This window comes from Pholcus phalangioides, unplaced genomic scaffold, assembly GCF_987345545.1.
Source record: "Pholcus phalangioides strain wild (caught in Gottingen) unplaced genomic scaffold, Ppha-v1.0 ptg000020l_1, whole genome shotgun sequence".
NCBI classification, from domain to species: domain Eukaryota; kingdom Metazoa; phylum Arthropoda; class Arachnida; order Araneae; family Pholcidae; genus Pholcus; species Pholcus phalangioides.
Window position 1 is genome coordinate 5,631,893 of NW_028301613.1, and position 13,129 is coordinate 5,645,021.

The 13,129-nt window shown below is 42.3% G+C and overlaps 1 protein-coding gene across 1 annotated transcript in view; it reads right to left on the bottom strand.

The window, feature by feature from the left end:
• Positions 1-8,073: 8,073 nt before the first annotated feature.
• The window catches only part of LOC149070839 (pre-mRNA splicing regulator USH1G-like), a 65,914-nt gene continuing 60,858 nt past the window's right edge, over positions 8,074-13,129 (bottom strand). Inside the window, exon 2 of the mRNA XM_089248561.1 lies at positions 8,074-12,040. Within this exon, the coding sequence (XP_089104687.1) occupies positions 10,708-12,040 (1,333 nt within the window). The 3' untranslated portion in view covers positions 8,074-10,707. The remainder of the gene's footprint in view (positions 12,041-13,129) is intronic.

Consider the following 13,129-nt stretch of genomic DNA (forward strand, 5'->3'; position numbering starts at 1 on the left):
GGAAACTTATCTAAATAATAAATATTACAATGAAACCAATCTTTCATAATTGTCAATACGCAATGGCGATTATGAGCAACAACTGGTAAATGTGATTAAGTAAGGTTTACCAACGATGCTTGGATATTATGCATAATCGCCGGTAAAAGTAATAAATTTAGGGAATTTGTCAAACTTACCAAAATGGTCGGCGATTTTACACAATCCGGTTTTTTGCCACAAATGCTCATCATTTTAAAATCTTTGTGTCTCTAATTTTGAAGATGGCGCTAGTATCGCGTTCTTCCATGTGTAGCCTATCATATATTAGTACTCCAATAGGCAGGAATATTTAAAAAAAATAAATCTTTTTTTATTACCGTAACAGTAAGATATTCGAGTTGGTGCTGCCATCTATTTTTAGATAAAGCATTAATAGCTTGGAATATTTTTATTTTACAGGAATTTTTCTTTCGTCCACAAAAGGGGCGATATCGCTCTCTGGGGGGGCCCTCGACGAAGAGGATCTTAGGCCCCTTTCACACGGAGCGGACGCGGGTCCGCATACCCTTTCGGACGAATCGCCCGCATCTTTAGTTCGAAATTCGTGCATAAAAACTGTTTTTTCGCAATTTTTGTAATTATTTTTCTCCTTCACCCCTCAGTGCCCATAGGCAGCCTAGAGGCATTCTTTGGTGGTTTTTATCATTGAGCCTAAAGATGCCTCCATTCCGATCCTCACAAGTAGTCGATGGGAGAAAATATCTTAAAATATTTTCAAAAAATTTTGAAAAAAAATCTGTCTTTTCGGAAAAATATGAAAGAAAATTCCAAAAACACATCCAATGTTCGAAAAATCCAATCCAAAAACATTCGATGTTCCAAAAAAAAAAAATTCAGCAAATATCAAAGAATTTGCAAGTATAAAAAAAGGGAGGGGTTGGGACTTTCAAAATGTCTGTGCTTAGAAATATTCACATCACAATTCTGTCTCAGGCCAGGATTACACTATAAAAGTTTTGTAAAAGCTCTTTGATAAAACGTGAAAAATTCAACCATTAAGATCACCGGTTGCATTTGCTTGAATGCAACCGATGCGCCTATTGGTTGAATTTTTCAACTTTTATAAAAGATCTTTAACAAAACCTTATAGTATAATCCCGGCCTCAAGTACGGATTACACTATAAAAATTTTATAATAATTCTTTTAAAAAAGCAACTAATATATTTATCGGTTGCACTTGCAATTTATTAGTTGCTTTTTTCAAGTTTTATAAAATAACTTTCATAAACCTTTTAGAGTGAAATCCCATCCTTAGATTAGTCACTTCTGAAATATAAAATTTCATTTTTTTAAGTTTACAGACTAAATATTTAGTAAAATATACTTGTAGGTATCGAGGGAACCACCAAAAATATTCAAGCGCTAGGGTCTTCAAACGTCTTAATCCGGCCCTGAGTGAACACCGTACGTGGATAACGTTGTTTATGAAAAGTATTTTTTTTAAACTTTAAAAAAACTAACAGATTAAAAATTTAAAAAAATGACAAATATTTAAAATAATATTTCAGATATTTTTAAATAATTTTAAAAATTTAAAAAGAAAAAAATTAAAATTTTTAAATTAAGTTTAAAAGTTATTAAAGTATGTAGTCAATTAAATATTCGTAATGGCTTATAGTTTTGGTCCCGTCAGTGGCCGTTGTTGGCAGGTTTTATTATATAAAATTGTGAAATATGGACAAAAGGCAGTTAAAGTTGCTATATCTCCATCTCAGAAGGAAACGAAGGGATAGACGTATGTAGGTACATTATATTAATGAGCAGGGACCATCATATGGTGTTTTTAAGGGTATTTATGGCAAATAATTAAAAAAATTCCGTGAAAAATCACCTTCAAAAAGTAGCCAAAGATGCGGACGAATTCGCTCCGCATCCGCATCGTCTGAATAGCTCCGAATAAACCTATTGTCAAAACTTCTATGTGCGGATGCGGAGCCCGCACTTAGGTTTTGACACATGCGGACGACGTCCGGACCCGCATGAACATTTCCTAGGTGCGGAGATTTTTCGGCTCGTCTGAAAGGCGCAGTATATTCCAATTGTTAAAACTTCTTCCGGACCCGCGTCCGCATCCGCTCAGTGTGAAAGGGCCCTTAGAACATTAAGGTTAAAGAACTCTGGTTTGTTAATTACTGTATTATGAAATGTCTCTCGCAGTCAGGGACGCAACTAGGGAAGAGCAGGCAAGTCAGGTGTCCCAAGTGCGGGACTATCAGGGGGTGCAGGCAGGGCCGTCTTAAGAACATCATGGGCCGCCGGGAAAAGCGATATCTCTGAAGCCCCTACCACACAAATTTTGGAAAATTTCAACCGGTTCTAATTTATGTGAGGCACCGGGTGGGCCTCACATAAGTTAAGACGGCACTGGAAGCGGAGGGGGGGGGGGTGAACTTCACCCTGTAACTTCCCCTTCAACATTACAAGGGGGCATCAAAATTGCTTCTTGCCCCGGCTGATCAACCATATATAGTTGCGGCCCTGCTCGCTGTGTGCAGGGCAATCTGATTCCAAGGGCCCATCCAGGACCACAAAGGTGTATTTACAAGAGGCGAGGTATAGTGGGCCATAGTCCTGGGAGTAAGGTGTGTACCTGGGCTGGACAATACGTCCCGTATTTCCCGGGTATTATTATTATTCTTTTTTTTGGGGGGTTTTTTCTGGATGTCCCGACTGTTTTTGCAAAAATGACCTGGTTTTTGAATCTTTGGGAGGGGGGGGGGGGAGACCACCTCATGTGTTTAATCTAGATTTGTGAGTAAACCGTACGTTTCCGACATCCAGCTTCGCTGATTTTTTCTATCTTTCGTTCTTTTTTAATGTATATTCATCCTTTCTTCTATCAAGCCTAATTTATTCACACTGGTTATCTTTCAGTACCAATGAGAACCATTGGAACCATATGAGTAGGCTGACCATATTTCCTTGAGGAAAAACGCGGGGAATTGAGCTTGGAAATATGGGACATTGCTAATTATTGCCAAAAAGTCGCTAACTCATGCTAAAATAAGATAAGTTGCCAATCGCGGAAAACAAGTGCCATTTCAAATTTCAGTGAATTAAAAAGAAAAACAAATGTTTTTGAGATGAGTATTCTTGTTTGTGGTCGTAATTATATATCCGTATATGTAAGGTCGTAATGCAACTTCTGAGTTGGGAAAATAATTTTAATTGTTGATTTGAAGAATAAAGTCAAGTTGGCTTCGTTGAAAATGTGTGAAAAACCGGGACTGTCCCGGGAAATCCGGGACGTATGGTCACCCTACAAATGAGGATTTTTTTTAAATATTTTTTTTTTTTTATGGAAGGGAGGAAAAAAATGAAAGGTCAGATTTTTCATGCAGCCGAATTAGCACAGTCTTTTGTCTCTCTGTCCTACAAAGCCGCATTTCCAACTCTTCCATAGCACAAATGTAGGTGGCGTCACCGAGCCAAATTGAATAATGAAGCGGATAAGGTTACATTTGGTGCTTCTTCAAAGCAAGGTCTTTTCAAAATAGTTGGGGTACTGTTTTGCAGATAATGGTACGCGGCCGTCTTTCCAATAAAAAAAAATGCGAGAAATTTGAACAATAAGGAGTCATTCAAGTATTACGTCAGCATCGAGGGCGGGGGTTTCGGATTTGCTGACTTTTGATGACAAAGGGAGGGGGGGAAACATGGCTGAAAATCTGCTTAAGTAATACTTGAATGGCCCCTAACGTAGCATACGTATAGGTGCTGGTAGAAATATTGCCGCCGATAATTCCTTCACTTGCCTATATCTAGCTCGTAAATTGAAGCAACGGCAACTCACGTATGTCGGAATCATAAGAATAAAATGTGCAGAACTTCCAATTGTTTTTGTAAAAGTAAAACGCACGCACGCACACAGGGCCGCAACTAGGACCACCGTGGAGTCAGTCGACTGATCTAATGTATATTGTATACAGTCAAACCTCGTTAGTGCGTTACCCCGGTTAGCACGCCACTCCGCTTACCGGGTCACTTTTTGGAAATCCCAATTGTCCTCAGGCATGAATTGGCACAGCTATGGCTTACTCCGTTTAACGAGTCACTCCGCTTAATAAGTCATATTTTTGCTCTCCCAAGAGTGACTCATTAACGAGGTTTGACTGTATATGAATTAACATCATCATCGTGCCCCCCCCCCCCCCCACTCCAGACTTCCAAGTCTATCACCGCCCATGTGCTGGATGGATGCCAGGAAAAAAAGCTTTCTGATTTCAATTGAAAAACAATTGGCAGTTTTCAGAGACGATCCCTCAGTCAGCCAAGACGATGATGAACCACCAAAGAGAAACGTTCTATGTGGAATGTGTCCATGTAAAATAGCGGCAAGACAAGAACCTATTCCAAGAAATGTAATGCCCATATATGTACTGAGCATATTGAAATGTATATTGCTAAAAAAATGGACTTCAGAACTTGTTTCAAACGGTATCAACCTGTTTTTTTGTCATTAAAAAAACCGACGTTTTGGTATAAAGCACGGGGGTCATATAAAGAGTATGTAATATACGTATATTGCAATTTTATTAATGAAAAAAATCCATTGCATTAATTGCAATAAATTTCACCAACTGCTGCCTATTCGATTTGTTATACTTTTTTAAACCATTTTCACATATGCTTTGCTGCAGTAAAAATTTGTAAAAATTGAAGAAAATACATTAACACATTCAGTGTGAGTCCATATTGGACCCCACCGGTACTGAATGGTTTAGGAATTCGCCGATAGTCTAAATTTTAAACAGAATTTATTTGAATTTGTTAAGTGGGCAAACTTCTTTTGCACTCAAAAGGATGCAAAGTCTCCTACGTATTTTTTATACTAAAACAACTACGCCTCCTATACATTTTTGTAGTGTAGCAGCTACGCTTCCTATGCAAATTTGATAGTTAACAACCCTCCCACACATGTTCAAAAGCAGGCAAGCTTGTTAAGAATTCTTATACGAGAGCAATCTACCTATGCATTCGGACTCACTCATATGTATGTTCACCTATTCACCTAAATATAGGTGCTGGAATGAAGCCGGCCCCCCCCCCCGTTCTCCATTGTGTCAATATTTCAAGCAAAAACAATGTGTGAGGTACTTCCAAAAAACCCCACACCCCTTGAATTGGGTTTATATAGGACGTCTGGAAACCCTAGAGCTGTCACTCCCAAAGGTTTTCTCGAGTCGGCGTCTCCAATCGATGATGATCGCAGATGTTTCATAATTACAAAGACAATTGCTGTGACACGGTCACGGGAACTACCATTCAAACACGATTACAAGAATACCATCAGTAATAAACGGTGGCGAAAACCATCGAAAAAACACGGTTACGGAAACCATCAATCAAACGCGGTTACAAAAACTGCAATTAAACACGGTTATAAAAAAAAGCCTACAATTAAACTCGGTTACGAAAACCACAATTAAACACGGTTACGAAAACCGTCATTGAAACACGGTTACGAAAACCACAATTAAACACGGTTACGATTCATAAGAGGCCGTTCAAGTATTACGTAAGCAAATTTTAAGCCATTTTTTACCCCCTCCCCCACTTGTCAGCAAAATCTCGTCATCAGCTCTGCCTCTCTGAATCCTAAAGCATATTGGTGGGATCAGAGACGCAACAGGGGGAGGGGGCATAGGGGGCTCGTGCCCCCTCCCACGATCAAAACTTTCTTCTTTTAATGCAAAAAACATTTTTTAATTGAAATTTCGGAAGAAAATACCTTTATATGTTTTATTATAATCAATTTCTGTTAATTTCAATGTTATTTGAAGGTTATGAACTCAAAATTTATCTTTAATAAATTCATCACGACCCACCGTCTAAGCCATATAATGATAAATCGCATAAACGCCCTTGCCCGAGGACCAAATATGGCCCTGGGGGTTATCTGATGTGGCCTGCCCTCCTCAAACCTAATTTTGTAAAAATGAACTAAGCGGCACATTTACAGATAGCTTACGTGTCCCGTGGTACAATTCCAGAGCATTTAAGCGGACCGTGGTACATTTTCTGAATCACTTAAACGATCTCTTGAGTGACATGTGACGTATAGTTTTAGAGTACTTAAGTTGCCCCCAGTGCGTTTCTACATCACTCAAATTACCCGCGGCACATCCTCAGATTATTTAAGTGATTGATCCACGGCATATAATTACGGATCACTTGAGTGATGCGTGGCACAGTTCCGGATCACTTAAGCGGCACGGACACATTTCCAGACCACTTGGATCCGCGAAACATTTAGAGATCACTAAAGTGGCTCTGTAGGGCACTTATCAATAGGGGGGGGGGGGGGGGTTGTTACTTCAAGTGCCTACAAACTATCGAAAGGTTTTCTCGTTTTTGGCGCACCGAGTAAGAGGTCATTACGAATATTTCATAAAGGGTGGTTGATGACGTAAGCATTATCCAAAAAATAAAACCCCTCCCCCTTTTCATCAAAAGTACACAAATCGGACCCCCCCCCCCATCGACGCTGACGTAATACTTGAATGGCCCCTAATTGAGGTCTTGAAGACGTGCAATATAATGAAACCTCATATAATAGAAAATCATCGTTAGAGAGAGCGGATACTTCCTGTCAACGGACAATTCTTGATAATGGACACCTCTTAACGGACAATCCCCACTAGCGGGCACCCGTTGAGGGAAAAAGACATTTTTTTTTTAAAAATCCGCTCTGATGGGCGCTCTCTCTCTCTCCAATGTATTTTATATTGCCCACGGACGGACACAGCGTTGGTGGATAAAAGCTTCTAGCAGTGTCTGTATTGGAGAGGTTCCGCCATATTTCGCTTTTAGTCAATGGTCAAATATCTCGACAACCATTCATTCGACCGATCAGCATCAAATTTTGCAGCCAAACCAAACTGGACCCAACTTGAAAGATATGCTGTTAAAAAAAAAAAAACTCTGAAGAGTCGACAGTTGTCTGGAATCGTAGTAGAGCAGCACCTCCTAGAGATAGAAGGCCTCTGTTGTTGTTTGCAATACACGTCATTCAGACTACCTAGCAAGTTTGCCACATTTTGAAACACAGCATCCTATTTTCGTTTCTTCTTATTTTGGCGTAGAATCTTCCTGATTGGCTCACAAATACTGCATAGTGATTGGATGTGGGGCATAGAAATCGCCAATTCTGAGCCCGATAATTTCTTTTCCGCACAACGATGATACTGGCACGAGCAGGGGAATTTTTCCCCCTGAATATTCTGAGGGGAAAATTGACTACTTACTGACGTCACAAGCAGAGTGCGGAGGCCTTCTATCTCTAGGAGGTGCTGAGTAGAGTCATTGTTTTATGGTGCTCCAACGGTGACTTTTTGAATGGTTTTTTTTTGTGTTAACTTACCATGGTTTTCGAACAAACTTAAAAGGACTAAACATAGCTATAGCGGAGTTTTTTTTTTTTACATTACAGCTTAACAATAGAAAGAGCTCTTGCGGAAAATCCTGTCCAGTGTAAAATAATTAATAGAACAACTGCTTTTTTTGTTTGTGTATAACCACACAGAGCCATCGTAGCCTCAGTTTCTGTCTAATGCTTGTTATGCTGCCATCAATTTCTCTAGCTATGAGTGAATAATTGTTTCGTTATGGGCCTGTTGCTCTCTGTGGTGAGAGACTTTTCAACGGCTCGCATTTACGCCTGAGTTGGGAACCACAGAAAAACCAACGTCAGCCGACCAACACTGTGACAACGGTAGGGTTTGAACCTCGCGATGCGAGTCCGTCACATGACCACTCAACCACCACAGTGGTCAAAAAAAGGGCTAAAAATCTGCGAAGTAATCATAGGCATACACAGAATTTTCCTTGGGGGAGGGGGGACTTTTGCTTGAGCCAATGGACGCAATACTTGAATGGCCCCTAGAGTTTTCCTACAGGAGCGTAAATAGAGGCAAGATCTGAGCTGGGATGGATCAAAGGGAGTGCGAGGAGCGATTGCTATGTGCAGTATAAATGTAAACATTTCCATTTTGAAAATTCTTTGAAAACAGACTCTCACGAACTTTTTTGCAATATTATTTTATTTCTTCACAGAACACCGAAATACGTATAATCGAGACAAAGTATCTTTTTTCCAGGTTCAGTGTAAAAAACTCGCAATCCTTTAAAAAAATAAAATAAACACGAATAGCCTTAAAATTCACAAACGCACGTCCGGGGATGGGGGAAGGCAACGTATTTCTCATTCATTAGCGAATGCCAATTGTTTTCAACGCTCATCCTCGTGGAGTTTGTTATTTTGTGGGATTTTAATGTTCACACATATATATATATTTTTTCAATTTTTTCCGGGAATTGCATTCTGCAGAAAAGTGCAAAGACATTTTACGTCTTTACTGTCAATATGGACTTTTCTTTCGGATATAATTCTTCAGAGACACGAGACACATCCGCACGCTAACGAGTAAATTTTCCAACTCTACAATCTCAACTCGCAGATGTTTATGTTTACGGTAATCACCTGTTGTAGTTAGAAATTTCATTCGTAAATTCATCACGGAATTTAAACGTAGATGCTTTTTCTTTACGGATCTTTTTATGTGTAAAGTGTCTGCGAACTTTGCAAGACGATTAGTGGTAAACACAGATGTTTACGTGTATGCCTCTACTTTATTTTTCTTGCAGACATGGAGTCTACACTCGTAAACACAGATGTTAATGGAACTACTCCTTTCGCACATAGCCGAAATCTTTATTAGTAAAAGCAGATTTTTTTCTTCTTCTCGTGAATGTGTTTCTTTTACGTATCCTTTTCCACGCAGATGTAAACGTGAATTGACTCTACTGCAGACATTCAAAATGATCGTTCGTGAACGCAGATGTTTATGGAACTACCTTTACGAAGGTACGCGGAATCCTCATTCGAAATCGATCGCAGATTTTTTTTCCGGTGAATGCTTTTTTTTTTTACGGATCCTTTTACACAGATGCCAATGTGATTTGGTGCTGCTGACATTTGGGATCGTCATTCGTAAACACAGATGTTTCTCGCATGAATAATGCAATTTTACGAAGATTTTTCCCGCGAATTCTGTTTTACGGATCCTTTCACGCAGGAAAAAGTCTGTGTGAATGGTTCTTTAAGGATCCTTTATTGAAGATCTTAACACGTGAATGCTCTTCTGCCAATCCTTTCAAACAAATTTTTACTTGCATTCTTGTTTACGGATCCTTTAATGCAGATGTTTATGCGAATTGGCCCTCCTACTGACATTCGAAATCGTCATTCGTAAACACAGATTTTTATGGAACTATTTTTTGCGGAAATCTTCATTCGTAAACTCAGATTTTTCTCGTGTGAATTCGATATTCTTTCACATACAAAAATCTGAGAATGCTTCTTTCACGGATCCGCGCAAGCTTCTCCTATCGGATCCTTTCACGTAGATTTTTCTGTGAATGCTTCTTTTACGGATCCTTTTACACAAACTTTTTCGTGAATTCTCTTTTACGAATCGGTTCACGCAGATGTCTGCGAATTACTCCTGCCGTCATTCGGCCATCAGAAATCTTCATTCGTGAACACAGATTTTTCTCATGTGAATGCTCTATTATACGGATCGATACTCGAGGTCGACATGCTCTATTATACGAATCCTTCCACGCAGATTTTTCTGTTAATGATTTTTTTTTACGGTCCCCTTTTCACGGTCCTCTTTTTAGGTCCTCTGTTACGAATTCTTTTTTAAGGAACCTTTCACGCATATGTTAATGGGAATTGGCTCTCCTGCACGCATTTGGAATCTACATCTGTAAGCACGGTAGTTCTCATGAATGCTCTTCTAAGGATTCTTCCGTAAAAATGTCTACGTGAATCGTTGTTTCTTTTGGTTAAGGCCGGGTTTTCCTAGGAGCCGGTTTTCTGTGCAGCGGGTGCAACGTGAATCGCCCAGAGCGACACGCCGTCCACTCACCAGTAAGAGTAGCGGTACGACTGTTTTCCTACAGAGCGCAACATGCCTCACGCCAGCGCTTTACGTCGGGCGTGATTGTCGGACTGCTTCTGGAGGAGTCGAATGCGCCGCGCGGGGTCACCGATCTTCTCTTCACTTTTGTTGTGCTTCCTTTTCCCTTCCTTTCTCTTATTTCTTCCCCTCTTTTATTGTGCAAAATGGTGAAAATACGTGGACGTGCAGGCAACAGAACAGATGATGCGCCACGTTACACAAACGCCTAGCGTAATAAAGTTATACGTTTCTGCCGAAGAAGAACGGCGCTGTAAATGATCCTATCCGTAGGACACACCTGATGATAGGAAAACCCGGATTAACTTTTACGTGATTCAATTCATTTTACGAAAAACACTTGCACAATCAAAATCATTCGCGTTTCATGATTCACACTTCACTTTTGGGACTTTGTCAAGCACGTTTACAAAGACTTGTCAAGCACGTTTACAAAGACTTGTCAAGCACGTTTACAAAGACTTGTCAAGCACGTTTACAAAGACTTGTCAAGCACGTTTACAAAGACTTGTCAAGCACGTTTACAAAGACTTGTCAAGCACGTTTACAAAGACTTGTCAAGCACATTTACAAAGAGTGTTTGTAAATTCGCCAAACTGAGACAAGAGCAAGTCTTCAGTGAATCAGAACGCAAATCCACAACAATGGTGGAAACTCCCTCCAAGTTATTCATTCCTATCAAAGTTTCGAATCGTGCACTGTGCCGGGCTCTTCGAAGGCCCGACGGCGACGTTCCAGAGCCTTTTCCAGCTTCCTCCTGGGCCCCAGTGGCATTCCTAGAGTCTTTAGGTCCTCTTCTGTCAACAGAGATAGAGATTCGAGGTCGATTTTTTCCGCCTGGAACAGGGGTGCGTATTCGGACAGTCCGAGAGCGGATAGGAACAGAGTGACGGGTTCGACGACGTCTTCCTCTTCGTCGACGACATCGACGCCCTTCGTGTCGGAGACCACCATCGACACTTCTCTGGTGGGCCCCTCATCGTCGGCATCGACGTACTCGTCTTCCCACGTTATGTGTCTCCTGACCAGGCTGCTGGCGCTCCCGATGCTGTCGTTGACGCTGTGGTTCTTGGTGGCGGAGGGCGGCCCTCGGGAAACGGAGCGTCTCCCTTCGATAGCCTCGTCCGCCCTCAGGGTCGAGGTGTCCTCGCTGTCCGACGACCCCTGTCGGTGGCGGTAATCTTCGTCGGACGACCCGTTCGTAAGGGTGGTGGGTGTTCTGAACCTGGCCTTGTCGTAGACCGTGGGCGTCGCCTCTCGTAGAGGGAGCTCGTCCCCGATGCCCGAGTCGGTCGTCTGATGGAAGTCGCTGCCCGTGTCCTCGGCCGAATCATCGGAGGAACCGACGCGATCCGTCGCGGCCGAAGTGTCCGGGATCGAAGGATCGCTGTCCGACTTGTTCGACCCGACGCTCACCGTCGTCGAAGACCCGTTGTCGTCGGAGTTCTCCAAACAGAAGTCGACGCCTTTCTTCCGCTGCTGTTGCTGCGGTTCGGACTTCTTGAGGACCGCTGAGCGTGTCTTCTTGTCGGAATTCCCGTGGACGATGTCGGAGAACTTCGGCGCGCATATGTACTTGGAGTCTCTGCGGAACGTGGCGAGTGCGGATCCGGACAGGGCCACGGATCCGTTGTCCTTGCCGTTCTCGGTCAATTTCCTCCTCTGGCGCTCCAGGATCTTCTCCTCTTTCTCGGCCTTGCGGATAGCCTTCATCTGGAGCTTCCGGTAGTTCTTGACGCGTTTCTCGGCGTCCGCTATGCTCTTCTCCTTGAGGCGCTGGACGAGCTTCTTGTTGACGAGGGAGTGCTTCGCCTGCGATTGGTCCAGCAGCCTCAGGCAGTCGTCCCTGTGGTTGAGGACGGAAACGTCCTTGGCCGTGTGGAAGTCGTTATCCAGGGCCCAGAGGTTGACGCCGAAGTTTATGAGGAACGAGACGCAGTTGGTGTGGCCGTTCCCGGCAGCGCAGTGGAGTGGAGTGTTGCCGTAGAAATCGCATCTGTCGGGATCACCCCTGGGGGGAAAAAGAGAAAAAAAACTCATCAGATTATTTTTGAAATTTTCAGCAACGTGCATGTAATCACGCATTTCTAAATAAGGAATGCCGCCGTCCACACATATCTAGAGGTGCGTACATGTGCCCTAAAATATATCTTGCCCAAAAACGCAAGCCTTCTTCCCATTTCCAGGAACATGTAAACCTACCACGCATTTCGTGAAGAACGCAAACCTCCAACGCATTTCTGGAGGGGGGGGGCCTAAACGCCTCCTACGCCCACATCCAGCAGTATACGCTGTCCTCTCCAAAACCTATCTTGAAAAAAGCACAAAGTCAATGCATTTCTCGTACAAAGAAAGCCTCCTGCTCATTTCTAGGAGCACGAACACCTCCTTCGCATTTCTAAAGGTACGCACACCTATCCTAAAACGTGTATTGAAAGCACAAATTCAACACATTGCTTAAAAAGCCTCCGGCGTATATCAAGTAGCACAAACGCCTCCCACGCATATCAACGGGTATGCACACCTCTTCGAAACAACTACGTAATTTAAGCATTTCTAGGAGAACGTAAGCCTCCTACGCATTTCTTGTAGAACGCAAATCTGCGACGCATATCTATCGGTACGTGCGCACACCTCTGCGAAATAACTACCTAATTCAAGCATTTCTAGGAGAACGTAAGTCTCGTACGCGTTCCTAGGAGTACGAACGGGTCCTAAGCAATTTTAGGTGCTGCTCGAGGTATGAAAGGTTGGAGATCATTGGACTATGAGATTGAAAGTTGAGAGATGTGTATATAATGTGCATATAAATATATAACAACTAAAAATCTTGGCCGGTTACGACGACACCAAATGGAGGCCGCATCGCGTCACGTGACTCGATGCCAAGCGCAGAAACGGACATTCGCGGGGCTGCTGAGGATTGACCACTGACCCCACGTTATAACGGGGCGTGTCCATTTCATTTTCTCGTTCCAGACGGCGATGATGATTAAGTGGTTCGCAAACAATATGCGAATGGTATCAACGAGAGCGTTGTTTGCTTCTTTTTTTTCGATCTTCATCATGGGAATGGGGGGGGGGGGGAAAGAGTATTCAT